The 14,250-nt window shown below is 41.8% G+C and overlaps 2 protein-coding genes and 2 non-coding genes across 50 annotated transcripts in view; all 4 read left to right on the top strand.

The window, feature by feature from the left end:
* The first annotated feature begins 862 nt into the window (after positions 1-862).
* nifk (nucleolar protein interacting with the FHA domain of MKI67) lies at positions 863-4,441 on the top strand. The gene is made up of 6 exons (XM_044216668.1): positions 863-1,075; positions 1,968-2,096; positions 2,465-2,573; positions 2,919-3,130; positions 3,432-3,494; positions 3,782-4,441. The coding sequence occupies exons 1-6, from the start codon at positions 953-955 to the stop codon at positions 3,983-3,985; spliced, it is 840 nt and encodes a 279-aa protein (XP_044072603.1). The 5' UTR covers positions 863-952; the 3' UTR covers positions 3,986-4,441.
* On the top strand, positions 2,184-2,313 carry LOC122886199. Its single transcript, XR_006380307.1, has one exon. It is a non-coding gene; the product is annotated as a small nucleolar RNA ACA64 (small nucleolar RNA).
* On the top strand, positions 3,533-3,663 carry LOC122886200. The gene has a single exon (XR_006380308.1). It is a non-coding gene; the product is annotated as a small nucleolar RNA ACA64 (small nucleolar RNA).
* Positions 4,442-5,450: 1,009 nt separating the features above from the next.
* The window catches only part of clasp1a (cytoplasmic linker associated protein 1a), a 90,871-nt gene continuing 82,071 nt past the window's right edge, over positions 5,451-14,250 (top strand). For 22 of the 47 annotated variants that reach the window (XM_044216663.1, XM_044216662.1, XM_044216655.1 and 19 more), the window contains exons 1-2: positions 5,453-5,665; positions 8,344-9,069. In XM_044216663.1, the coding sequence (XP_044072598.1) occupies positions 8,872-9,069 (198 nt within the window). In that variant the 5' untranslated portion in view covers positions 5,453-5,665; positions 8,344-8,871. Of the gene's footprint in view, positions 5,666-8,343; positions 9,070-14,250 lie in introns of all 47 variants that reach the window. The other 25 variants (XM_044216628.1, XM_044216621.1, XM_044216618.1 and 22 more) reach the window with 3 other exon arrangements.

The raw sequence follows: 14,250 nt of genomic DNA, 5'->3' as shown, positions 1-14,250 counted from the left end.
AGTATCCCATAATTATGAGATAATATTTCATGAAGATCGCATAAAACTCTCATTATGAGACATCTCACAATTATGAGTCATATAGACTAATAATAATAACAAATAGAATAAGACTATAACTATTTAAATAAATATTAAAATAAAATAAGAAATTAAAGAAATTAAATTCAAAGGCTATATACATGTTATGAATTACAATACCTCAGGCCAGAGGTTTTCAAAGTGGGAGGCGGGCTCCAAACAATTTCAGGGAATTTGTGAATGGAAGTGAAAAAACATTACATTAGTCAAATCAAAAGGATATAGAATAGCCTAAATGTGTGTGATTTGGTTAAAGAGATAACTGAGAGATACAGTAGTTTTGGGATATGTTACTGTTTTTCCCACAGTCAGAAACTAATAAATGCCTTAGGACAGACCTTTTTTATGTCTTTGTAATTGCCGTCTGAAGTTATGCCAAACTGCAATATTAGGCTATCTTGGCTCAAGGTCAAATAACATAATCATGATCCCATAGATCTTTGAAAACCCCTGCCTTAGGCCATATACATGATTTGTGCATTGTGCAAAATATTCTAAGCTACAGTACAGTATGCAGAAAATAATAGGTCATAATTATGAGATACTTTTTCATGATTAAGAGATAATAAGTAATAAAAACACTCCATAATGCGAAACACATACTGAAGTAGTGATTTTTGTTTTCAAGTGGCAGAAATGGGTTTCAATGCCTCTTTTAAGTTTACTCTTGTTCCATCGATTGCAGCTGTTAAAATAGAGTTCATCCTCCCGGCCACAGATGGCGCTGTGTAGCGCGCACGACTGTAGATAACACTTAAGCAGACCTTCCCACCCACTCCTTTGGTTGTCACCACATGGGCATCCGGATACAGAGACCAGCGTGGTTCGTAGAGGGTTTACAATTTATGTCTGGCATCATTAATTAATTGAAATGACTGAAAGTAAAGCAGAAGCGGCTCCTAAGCCGGCTAAAGAACTGCTGGCTTTGAATCCCAAACAAGAGTCTGAGTTCAAGAAGAAGGTGCAGGAGGTGAAGAAGAACAAATCCAGCAAGGTGGGTCGAGATGAAGTTATGGCCCTGACAGAAACGTGAATTCACATTACACGAGGGTGCTATTGCTTCGTTTATCCAACAATATCATTTTACTCCCTAAACAAAGGTAATAGGTGTTTCACCTTATTCCGTCACCTGTCGGATTTTGTGACCTAATTAGAAATTTCAGCTGTCCTGAATGCAACTGCTAGCGTTAGCTTACCCCTTTTACCATAGCCAAATACTCTTATTGTAATGGCTGTTATAGATAGATAGCGTCGACCTTTATAACTGTAGTATTTAACGTTAGCTGCATAGAGTCCGCTACGTTACCGGTTGTTGTGGCGCCATAGTGTTTTTGTTCGACGGGGTCACAAAGTTTGATACTGCCCAAGCAGAAACTGGTGGCCATTAGTGCGACTCAAAGGTCTGTCTGCGAAACCAACGTCGTTCCTTTTTCCATGGTTGACTCTGGAGTCACAGAATCTGAGCGGTTAAAAATGGCGATTCAACGCTCAGTTACAGCCAGTGGCCAGCTGTTTGTTTTTTCTCATTATTGATTGAAGATGTATTATTGGGCATGTAAAGGGCATGATAAGTTATATAAAATAAGTAGGCCTAATACCAAAATTCACATTAAACTAATATTCAACAATAACATCACAAATATGACCCAGTTTGTAAAATATTAAAAATATACGAGATCAAACAACTCTTCATAATGCAATATGTAATGTACTCTTTTTGTTTGTTGCTTGCCATTAATATTAGGGGAAGAAAATTGGCCCTTTTTACAGCAGACTTGTACTTGTACTACTACTTGACTACTAATAACATTAACATGGCTCGTTCTGTTCAAGTGTCCAGTAAGTTATGGCTGTCTCCTGTTTTGCTGTATTATTTTTGTGTGCAGGGGATCCGTTTGACCCCTGGAGTGATTTATGTCGGGCACCTGCCACTCGGGCTGTTTGAACCTCAGCTCAAGACGTACTTCGAACAGTTTGGGAAAGTCCTGAGGCTGCGGCTGTCCAGGAGTAAGAAGGTAGCGCAGATGATAGCTAAATACACTATCATGTTTGACATATCTAACTGTACAAAGCCTAATGATGTGATCCTGCAGAGTTTTGGCTCAGACTGAAAATGATCTCAGATGTAACAGTGGTCTGAAGTCAGATAACTGAGCCTAAAGTATCGTGGTGCGTTAAGCTTATCACCTGCTCACCTACTGGCAGAGCGATAAAACCCATGTACCAACAAAAGCACGAGGAAAACTCAAATAATTTGAATCTACAGTATAAAAGCATTAAATGGAATCAGTTTAGTCACATTAGCATTAATTAAATGCGTGGTATGAAGCTATTGAGGAATGTGATATTCACCTTTTTTCTGTCTCATATCTTTTACTTGCAGACAGGTGGAAGCAAAGGTTACGCATTTGTAGAGTTTGATTGTGATGAAGTAGCCAAAATTGTTGCAGAGACCATGAACAATTACCTCATGGGAGAGAGACTCATCAAATGTGAGTATTGTTCGCATACAGGTCGGTTAATTACAGCATGATTTCTGTTTTCCTACACAGGAGGACAGTGTCACCTGACACACACGAGTTAAATCTGTGTAAAAAATTACTTAATAGATACTATCAGTGCCAGGATACTAACCACGTGACTGATTTACAGAATTGGTATCAACTGAAGTATTATAATCTGTTTACAGAAATTATTACAGTTAAGATATTATTTAAGGCCTATTTTTCACTGTTTGTTTACACTTTTGTGAGACAATGATTAATATCCATTTACTCACTGTAAAGGTAAATTGCTTTAAGATCATCAGCCCAATGTTGCCTCTCACCGTTTCCCAGGTCACATGATTCCACCAGAGAAGGTGCATGAGAAGCTGTTTGTTGGCTCCCAAAGGGAATTTAAAAAACCCTCATATCCTGCTGTAGCCCGCTACAACAAGAAACGCTCCGCAGAGCAGATCAGCAAGCTGAAAGACAAACTCCTGCGGAAAGAGTCGAAGCTCCGCAAGAGACTTGCAGCACACGGCATTGACTATGACTTCCCCGGATTTGTAAGTGAGACTGGAATAGTACCTTGAAATGGCCGCTAGCCGTTGTGTATTTATCTGAGCTTAAAAAAAGTTATTCCTAGAATGAAAAAGTGGCAACCTTAAATATATATCTATTTATTATCAGCCCAGAACTTTGCCATTGGGAGCTTCAGATTAAGAAAATAAGTATGTGTTGTCAAAACTTTGAAATGTCAAGTGAGCTGAGTTTCATAAGTATACAACATTGTAGAGCTACTCTGCTAGCATTTACACTTTCTTTTGTTGGCATCATGTTAACCTTCAGTGCTCTGTGCTTTTCCAGGCTGCCCAGGTGCCTCAGAAGAAAACGCTGTCTGATTCCATGAATGCGTCTACATGTAGTGATGTAAGGACAGCACTAATGATATTATATTTAGCTTTGGCACAGACTGAAAATGACCCCAGGTGTACCAGTGATCTGGGGTCAGATATCTGTGCCTATAGTACTGTGGTGCGTTAAGCTTATTGCGTGTGATTCTTGGTGGCTGCGTGATAAAACCCATGTACCAACACACTGTATTAACTGCGGGGAAAATCAAAACTGCAAAGAATGGAGAACTTGAAAACACATCGACATCCCTTCTGTGCCAGAATGACCATGTGTGGCTAATGAGCTCCTCTCTTCCACTTCAGGACGCCACACCAGTCTGCACCCCCTCTCTCCTGGAGAGGAGGAAGTCCATGGTCATCGACGATGATGCAGATGACGAAATTGTCATAAAGATGCCAGCTGCAATGAAAGATGAAGAGTGCTCCTCGGAGGAGGAAGACAGTGACAATGAGGATGATGACTCAAACAGCGAGGAACCCTCTGAAGAGGACGCAGAGGCGGAGTGAAAGTCTTATAGTTTTATTGTGGACTTGGTTCTCTGGCTCTCAGAGGACAGATGCGCATCAGGATCACGTATGGTCTTGAAATTTGCTTTGAGAGTCGCAGGACAACTTTGAACTGTGTTTAGAAATCACAGTGTCTTTCAGTATGTGGATATCACATTACAAGAAGCTTTATGAAAGATTCCACCATAATTGTGGGTATTACATTAGTGGGTACCGTGGATGTTGCTTGCAAAACTATCATACTGAGCCTGACATATGGGCACCAGTTCTGCCTGGACTTCTTTGACAAGGGCAAATGTTCATTTCAGTCTTGGAGTAGGCTGTTTCCTTTGCCATACAGGGCTATAATGTTGCTACAAAACAGCAACATTATTATTATTTTTTGCTTTATAACCACACTTGGTTAAATGTGTACTATGTAAACTATGATCTTTAAAAATAAATGATGAGAATATACTCTTGAGCGGTCCTTTTAATACATTGGATGTGTTGTTTTTCAGAAGAACAACCAAAAAAGCACTCATACACACACACACACTGCCAGTGCAACACACCCTTTTTTACAGAAGACATTTTGACATGTCACAGTAGGAAAAGCACAGGTGTAAAGAGAATAAATAATGGCTGAATTTCATTTAGCTGGTTCAGTTTCAGGGTCCTGGTACTGTGCGTGCCGGCTCACTGGGACACAGAACAGAGCCATCGGTTGTTAGTGACACCTGTGCTTTTCCTAGTATGACAAGTCGTAATGTTTGCTGTGGAAAAGGCCTGTCAGTGACACAATATGAACTTCTGCAGTGATAACATCATGTTTCGTGTTTCCACAACCAAATGGAAGGTACTGAAGCTCTGACCCCTACTGAGTGATACTGGCCTTACTGTATATTAATGCTTCACATTAATAGGTAATGAAAATAGTCACCCTCCTTATCACCAGAAACTGTAAAATGGGTGATTGACTTACATTAATAGTATTTGACCTTAAGACCCTTTACAAAGTAGAGACTGTATAGGACATCAGTAGAATGTTGTCAGATTAGAAACCGTTGGTTTTACATACTGAAAACTAGGTTGTGTTGTGGGGGCCGTCCCTGGTACAGTGGGCTGTGTTTGTGGGGGGGGCTTTTGTAATTTAGATTTTACACATACCGCTAATTTAGTCGAAATTAGAAATCTACTCGATGTACAATGAACAGCGTTTTTTTCGGGCCCAGGGCATCGTCCCTATTTCCAGAAATGTATCCCTGAACCGCGATTTTGACCAGATGCAAGACACTGAACTTTTAAATCCTCATTTTTTTCTTTCTGTATGCAACAGTTTGAGTACAGCTGTAAATGCTATACGCTTGTGGAAACTAACATTGCACTGCACACACATCACACACCCCCTGTTTCCAGTAGATGTCGCTACAAGTCGAGTTATAACATTACACGTCCATGATACACACCGACTGTTTTTTTTTTTTGCTTTGCCATGCGACAGTTTTCCAAGTGCCAACATCATCCCTGGACTGACTGCGCATGCGCACGACGATCCCATTCTTGTCCTGCAGGCAGAATTCCGGGTGGAGAGTGTGAGAGAAAGAGAAAGACAAGAGATTTGAGGCCGTAGACTGTGTATTTACTATAAGAAAGACGAGCTGTATGTTCGAACCAGCTGCGGCGTTTAAGCGGGATATGGTAAGTAGAAACAGGAATGATGTAGGTACACCTCCTCGCTCCCTTGTCACATTTTCTTCTCTTTGTGCTGCCTGTCTGCGAACTGACGTTTCATTGAAAGGTAGGGCTTCGCTAGGGGCTAGCTTGAGCTTTTCTTCCCTACACACCTACCCTGTCTGGTACAGTGGGAGGGTTAGCCAGCTGTTTTAGAGAGAAACAAAGAAAAGGAATGTTTCATGGCCATGGGGATAAAATACAGGGCAGGCGTATGTTTCATGTTAGCAGTGTCTAGAATCTGTCAAGGCGCTCCTTCGTTTGGCATTGCTAGCAGTGATGGTCAAGGCTCTGAGCTAGCTGGAGCTCAGCTAACGTTTTTATAAAAGCAGAGGTGTGTGTGTGTGTGTGTGTGTGTGTGAGTGAGTGTGGCAGAACAGACACTAAGCAAATCTGCGCGACAAGGATGTGTGGTTTGTCAAAGGTGAGGGAGAATTACAAGCAATTTTAGGGTGGTATAATGATATAGCAATGCTGTATTTTTTTTGCTTAGTACTTCTATTCCTGTGTGCACTGACGCGACAGTGAGCTGCTGTAACAAAAAGAGTTTCCCCTCGAGGATCAATAAAGTATTTCTGATATAACAGACAAAAATGTTATTGACATGTATCGGATTTTCATGGCTTAAATTGAACTATTCAAAGAGCGTCATAATTATAAATCTTATATATTACTAAAATGTATTACACTCAGACCAGTGCAGCTTCTTCCAGATTCACTTACACACACACATCCTTGTGTTACTATATTCGTGGGGACCCGTCATTGACATAATGCATTCCCTAACCTGAACCATCACTGCTAAGTGTCTAACCCTTGCCCTCATGCTAACCTAAACCTGTTTCTAACCCTAACCCTAAAAGTCTTAACCCTCAAACAGCCCTTTAAACTTGTGGGGTCCAGCATTTTGGTCCCCACAAAGCTGTCGGACTCGACAATTATAGTGGGCTCCCGGTTTTTGGACCCCACGAATATGGTACAACAAGCCCACACACACACACACACACACACACACTTAAATGTCAGTGCATACACAGTCATGTACAATACACACAGACAAATGCATATACATACAAATGAGCTTCAGGTAGACGCCCTTTGTACATTTCATCGGATACATTGCTTCTCCCTAGCTAACTGTTTGTATTGTCCCTGCTAAATATACTAGCTAATACATTTAGCAACTATTACTGTAGTCAACTAGTAAAAAAAGGAAACTTCTCACATTATTTATTGTTTCAACAACTTGATTGCACAAAAGCGGAGAAAGTAATTTACACATTATGACACCAAGAAGGTCATAGTCCAGTGAATCTGGATCCTATCTAGCTGTTCAGGACATGCAGGTTTGATTTTCGCTTCCCAGAACAAAGGCCCACATCTAATAGAGGTTGTTCAAGCATTCCTTTCTGGTAGATAACTTGTCACACAAAAAGCCTGGGGTTGTTTTGAAGGGAAGATGCCCAGTCAGCATATGATCGAGCAGTTTGGGACTGGAGTAAATAAACACCGCAGTGAGGTCCTTGTGTCTTATTCATTTGGAGTTGCAAATGAAGCTCAACCCCTCAGCCCCTGTGTTTCCACGGCAGTGGTGGGTTGTCAAGCTGAGCATTTGAAGCTGTCAGAGATGGGGGATGTGTGTTTGGCTGGGGGAATTCATTCAGAGGCTTGATTCAACTGTCTTGTCAGTCATATTGTTTTTGAATGTTCATTTCCATACAATTTTTGGTTATATTCTTGAAAGTACATTTGCTGTTTAAACAGCACTGGCTGTAACTATGTGGTTAGGGTAACATTAGCTTATTCAGCACACTATGGGCAATGACCCTGAAGTACTGGGGACTTACTTACACCGTGGCCAAAAGTATTCAGACACCCAAACATTACACTCATATGTGATTGTTGCACATCTCATTCCAAAGCATGAGCATTAATCTGCTGCTGTAACAGCCTCCGCTCTGCTGGTAAGACTTTCCACAAGATGTTGGAGCCTGGCTGCAGGGATTTGCTCCCATTCAGCTACAAGAGCATTAGTGAGGTCCAACACTGATGTTGTCCGATAAGGCCTGGCTCACAGTCGGTGTTCCAGTTCATCCCAAAGGTGTTGGATGCGGTTGAGGTCAGGGCTCTTTGCAGGCTGGTCAGATTCTTCCACAACAAACTGGGAAAAACATTTCTTTAATGGAGCTGGCTTTGTGCACTGGGGCATGTTAAAACAAGAAAGGGTCAAACACAAATGCTAAACATTATCTGGTTTCAGCTTCCCAAATATGAGGATCTGCTGATTTGTTTGCTCTATGTGATATGTGAATATCTTGTTGGTTTTGAAATGCATGGGCACCGGGTAAAATTGATGGGCATTTTTTTTAATTTTCTGACCAAGTTTTAGCAAAAATAATCGGCAGATTATTCCATAATGAAAATATTTGTTAGATGCAGCCTGACTGTTGTCTAAAACATTATTGTGTACCGTAGCAGTATGATTTTATTTTACTACATATTTTACTCAAAAATCTGAAATTTATTTAGAGTGATGACTTTGTATGTACCAGGAGGAATCAGTAATGCTGTTTCTAATTGAAATGAAGAGATTTGATAATAAATTGACTCTGTTCTATTGTCTGCTGTCCTTTCTGCTCCTCTAGGGCTCTCCAGGGCAGATCCCGGGACAAGACATGGAGCTCTAAGCTAGCCCTCTCCATCCATCTCCATTTGCTGCCTTGCACACCACTCGCCAAAACCGCCTCTTCTACCCCTCTATAGTGGTTTGGCTCAGACTCCCCTAAGAGAAGAAGAGGGGAAAAAACCCAAGTGGGAGGGAGTAGTAAACTTTCCCCAGCTGCTGTCCAGACACACACATGCTGCATTGCTGCCATTCCCCAAGCCCTGCTCCATCCATCCCTAGGGCACGGCCACTAGCTTGCTAGCGATCTAGCACTTCGCACAAAGACGAGGCCTGCCCTCGGGGATAAAAATACAAGCAGACTGTGTACACTTGCCTCTTTCTTTTTTCTCCCTTTTCTGGGACACCCAGCCACACACTCATTAACTGGGGCTCCTTTTGTTTAGCTGTCATTCCCGCTGCTTTGAGCAGTGGAGGATTGCTAGTAGCCAGTCAGTCATTCAGCCAGGCAGACTGAGGAAGCCAGAGGGGTTAGTTATCAGAGGCCAGGATGATGGAGCCCAGCATGGAGAACTGCCTGGCCCAGGTCCTGCAGAAGGACATGGGCCGACGGCTGCAGGTGGGACAAGAGATCATTGATTACATTTTGGACAAGGAGAAGTCCCATGACCTGGAGCAGGATCAGACAGCATTGGACAAGATGGTCGATGGCATCGCCAGCTCCTGGGTCAACTCCAGCAACTTCAAGGTAAACTCCAGTGACGAGTCAGTAAACGATAGGGATTATGGGACAGTATCAAGTTGTGGGTAGATTTCCACACACCTGCACCCACACTGGTTTAAGCCTTTACTATAACCAAATAACTATATGATTCTCCATTTGCATTATGTTTCAGACAAATGTACATTACTGCACTCAGGAATCTGTGTGTGCTTTTTATCCTCAATTAACAACTCATTTTCTACCCACTGAAATTTTCTGTCAATTGTGGACTTTCCTCATTAATGTAAGAGGTAGTGTTTTGTTTAACAGCAGGCCTGAAGTGTTGTTTTGCCTTCAGTTTATCAGGAAATGTCTGTTATGGCTCATTCAACTGTCAGTTATGCTCATGTTTGAGATAAAGGGTTCAGAGCAGCGTTATGGTTTAAATGTCTGATTTTAAAGGCTGTCAGTCACTTAGATATGGTCTGTTTAAATGTCCAAACATGGCTGAACATTGAAAGTTTTACTTACACTTATAACAGATACTACTGGCCTTTGAGTCAAATATAGCAACTGGAAAAAAATGCTATAGAGTGTAAGCTTGTTGCGGAATTGTCAGTTTCTTTTGTGTTTAGACTGCACTCATTGTACAGCCATATAATGGCCTCTTTCTGGTTTGTTTAAGGAGGAATTTCCAGTTTTTCTGACTGTTTTCTGTGCAGTAAAGCAAAATGTTCTCAGGCAGGCATAGGCACATAACATTATTGTTTCCTTTCACCATAGAGCTGGCTCACATTCTTCCTCTGTGACTGATTGTGCTTTATTTTGGAGTTCATTCTAAGGCACCATTTTATCGGACCCTGAATCGTGATTGCATTAGCAGTTCTTTCAGTGCCCGACCACAGGTTGCTTTCTCTGCCATAACTGTAAGAACACATTGTTTACTAAAGCTCTGATTTCATGTCGGGATATGCTGCTTTTGCTCTATGTGTGCCTAAAAATGTCGAAGATATCTGCCTGAACAAAGCTAAGCCTGCCCTCAATGCCCTACATACTGTAGCTCAGCGAGGACGGGGAAGGCTTTTAGTGTATTTTTTTTTTCTCCTAGTGTCTCTGCAGTCTCAGTGCTGTGATGCTATGTTGTGCCGGGATGGTAGTTTTTGTGTGCTGCAAATTACCATGTGTGTTGCACTGCTGTGCTTTTGCTCTCAGAAGTCTGGCACTTGCCTGAGAGAAATGGTGATTAGAGGCCAGGGAGAGTTTGAAATGTGAGTTTAGGACACGGAGCAAGCAAGGCTTAATTGGATCTGGCCCGGTTAAAGCTCAAGGCACTGGAAGGCCCGAGCCGGCGGATATGGGGCTCCACAAAGAGGAGTCAATGCTTTTGGTAGCAGACAACCCTCCCTACATTGTGCCAGAAAAAAATGTGGCCTTGTTTTGGGGATATGTTGTATAATTCTTTACTCAAACATACAACAAATCACCTTTCCTGCTGTAAGCACTGCTTAAAAGATGCAAGATTAGAAAACACAACAGTATATCTATATATATATATATTGTGTTTCTTATGCGTTTTCTAGGTGCTGAAAAGCCTGTGTCAAAAGCAGGTGGTGACGTTTCCCCTTTTTAAGGTCTGATAGGACTGTCCGAAAAACACATCTCTACTTTTTCAGTGGCACTACTCGCGTTGTTAGTTAGCCCAACAGAGGCCGTATCCTCAGCACAGGCCTAGCTGATCACTTGGCAACTAATGTGGAAACTATTTAGTTTGAGAGAAAGAGAGAGGGTGATGGATTCATTCGCCATAAATGGAGCTTTGGGGGGATGCCTCTAATACCAAGCAACTGTTTAAAGAAAGAGCTTTACAGTCTTTTACACTCTCCTAACCTAAACTTCAGTGTACCATTCAGTCATTCAGTGTGTTTTCGTTGCATCAGTACATCCCTTTTGTGTTTAGGTAACAAACATTAGATTGTTGTACTGCCATACTGGTTATCTGACAAGTCAAGTGTAGGTGAAAACTCTTTTTGCAGAGGAACAGAATCACTCTGTGTACTTTTCCCTCTATATCCCTGGCTAGAAGGAGTTCAACATCATGTCAAGCTTAGGTTACAGTTTAGTTTGGCTCCACTACATGAGATAGAAAAAAGCACCTTTTAGCACCGAGAACAAATATTTTATTTTTTCTTGAACAAAATTAAAATGTTTCGCCAGCAACACTGGTATTGTGTCTCAGGTGTTATTCAAACATAGCAAATGGCCCCACCAAGGTTACTGAAAGAGAAAAATACTATGTTTGTCCCTTTTTACAGTCTCAAGCACGAGTACATAGGGTGGACACTTTGCATTTGCAGTTTCTTATAGTAATGTTTTAGGAAGTTTCAGGCTGTAACCTTTGCGAGGTTCAGCTTGCTTTAAATGGTTACTTAAGCATTACAGTATGTTTGCATATGTTAACTGACAGTATACTTTAAAGAACTTTTGTTTGGTTAGTCTCAGGTGTGCCCTCTGTCACAGTACCTGTGGTAGCCAAGCTGTTATAATGTAATCTAGTATACAAGATAATAATATAGCATTTCCTCCCAATGTGGCAGACTTGGTAACCCACAGTAACCCGCTGCCAATTCGCCATACACAGTAGGCTCACATGCATCTCAGGAACTTAAACAGAAAAGCCAACTTGTCTGAGATTGGTACCATGATACATGCCACAGTAGATTTGTCACCCTGGGAAAGTCAAATCTTTCAGGTATTCCTAAATCATAAGGAAGAAGTCCTTGAATAGCCTATCTCACAGAAATGAGTATTAGAGTCCAAGAAAACTCTTCTGAAATGCCCACGTAAGAAACGTCCAGCCTACATACATAACGTGCTACCGCTTCACCATCTCTTCCCCAGAGGCCCCCAATATGTACACACGACGACGATGAGACACTGAAATTTAGCACACTTGCACTTGTGTGCGATGTGATCAGCAATGTCTTGAAATGCCCTTCTTAAAGGAGCAGAAAGCATGAACATCACTGATTGCTGTTGCCAAGCTATTCTGACTGATTCTAAATAGAGCGATTTAATGATTCATGCACATGCAATTTCAAATGAAGAGAGTCATGTGTGTGGTAGATGGACACCTCTTGATGCAGTTGTCATTTTCCAGAGCGATCTCCTTCTGTGTGTCTCATCCATCTCAGGGTGTGTCAAGTCAGCAGCCACATCCCAGCTGTGGTTTCAGCTGTTGAATCCACTCGAAACACGTCCGCATACACCTAATGGTGGCTAAATGCAGAGGTGTGGTGCTGATAAGGAAGCAAGAGTGAGTGGGGGGCAGCATGTTTGTCAGAAGCACACTGAATTGACTATAATGGTTTTGTAGATAATCTGCAGTCTGTAGACAAGGTTAAGTTTGGTCTGGTAGTTGTCTGAGTGTGTTTCTGGGCGTATCTGCTCATTCTGTATGCACAAACCTGCTTGACATGTGAAGTGTTCCCTGTCTGCTCCATAGCTGGTGGTTCTTCCTGTACTGTGCCATGCAGAGACCACACCCACCTCAAGATTCAGACCTTTGCAGTATCCCATGAGCACTTGTGTGATCACATTCAGCACACTCCTGAGTCACACCTCCTTTATTCATTTCAGTTACATTTCATCACATTTTATGCCATTGTATGCAGCTAGCTGACCCTAATACAGAAAGCACAACACCAAGATAAGCTTCAATCACCATGCCAACGGCAGTGACTGACTGCAGTGGTTTAAGGTATGGTAGCTTTAACAAAATAATCTTACGACTCTAGAATGGTGATCATGCAAATAATTCTTAAACAAATACAGAACATCTAGTGAGAGAGGGAGCACCACTGTCTTCTCCTTGGGTCATACTTTTAGCTGACCATTCAATAATGGCAAACTCTTAACAAAAACAATAGCATGTGTACTTGAATTAAAGCTTCCTCTTACTAATTCAAGTTCAGGCTTTGATTTAAACAGAGCATGACCGGGACATTCAGAGAATTCTAATTAGTGAATCTTAATTAGTGAAGGCTCACAGCATGAAAAGACAAATATGACATTTGATGAACACTTATATTCAAAGTACCCAGTACCCAGTTGCATCAATTATTTGACAAATTTTGTGCAACGTTCAACTCGGAGTGCTGCAGGACCACGAAACCGCAGTAAACAAAGATGTGATTTGTACTTCACTCCACCTCTCATTTCTCTTTTTTTCACACCTTTCCTGCCTCCAGGAGACCAGTTAGACTCTTGTCAGTAACCATCCATCACGTCGCCTCTCCCTTCCATCATTTTCATCTCTATCTCTCCCTGTGCAGAGCTGAGCCTGGGAGCTGAGCTGGTTTACTGACTAAATCAATGAAGGTTGGCAGGACCGGTTTCCGGGTTGACAAACCTTGAAGTGACTGCTCAGACAACCTGGTGCCACCTGTAATGTTGTTGTTCAGCCATGTCTGGGCCGAGTGGCCCGAGCAGACCACAGGCGTGGCACTTACAGGATCCTGATGTAGATTTTGTCTTACAGACCAGATACTGACAGAAATTCTGTTACACTGCCTACAAGAGGTCTGCATCATTTGGGAGACTTGTAGCTATAGGGACAATTTATCAGCTGCTGTTGTGTATTATGTGGTATCTTTCAAGTTTGATCAAACGCTCAAAACAAGCTGAAAAATGTACTTGACTTGCATTTTTACCTCTGGTCCTGACCACCAACTAGTCATTTATATTCATTCTGCTTGATAACTCTAAGTACCAGCCCTGTGTTCAGTTTCTCTCTTAATCTCAGATCCACAGATGCCTTAGGAGCCTGGCATGACCGCCCCTGCCTCTCCTGCACTGTGCTGGGCTTCTCCTGGAGTTTCAGTCAGCTCAGCTATAAGTGTTTGTGAAATGTGTCCAAGCTTGTGTTTCTCAGATTCAGGGTAGAGCACTGGTGCTGTCTTTGGGGAGCCATTGGGTGGTCAGTCCCGGGTTATTTCCTGGTATGGAAAGGCTTTTTCTCTACTGCTCATTGCTATTGACTGTTTGGATGGTAATGCCATTTCTTCTCACTTCCTTCAACAAAAACAGCTGTTTTCTATTCTCTGAGACCAAAAGGTTTGAAATACACAATGTTTGACAAGTGTATCACGACAATGACCTCATCCATTATGTATTATATAGGAAGTGTGGTACTGCAGAGTGGCCCCAAATTAGGACCAAAGCATTGTC

Source organism: Siniperca chuatsi, linkage group LG12 (genome assembly GCF_020085105.1).
Source record: "Siniperca chuatsi isolate FFG_IHB_CAS linkage group LG12, ASM2008510v1, whole genome shotgun sequence".
Classification (NCBI taxonomy): domain Eukaryota; kingdom Metazoa; phylum Chordata; class Actinopteri; order Centrarchiformes; family Sinipercidae; genus Siniperca; species Siniperca chuatsi.
The sequence above is the reverse complement of the archived record's forward strand: the minus strand, read 5'-3'. Positions and strand labels throughout refer to the sequence as shown.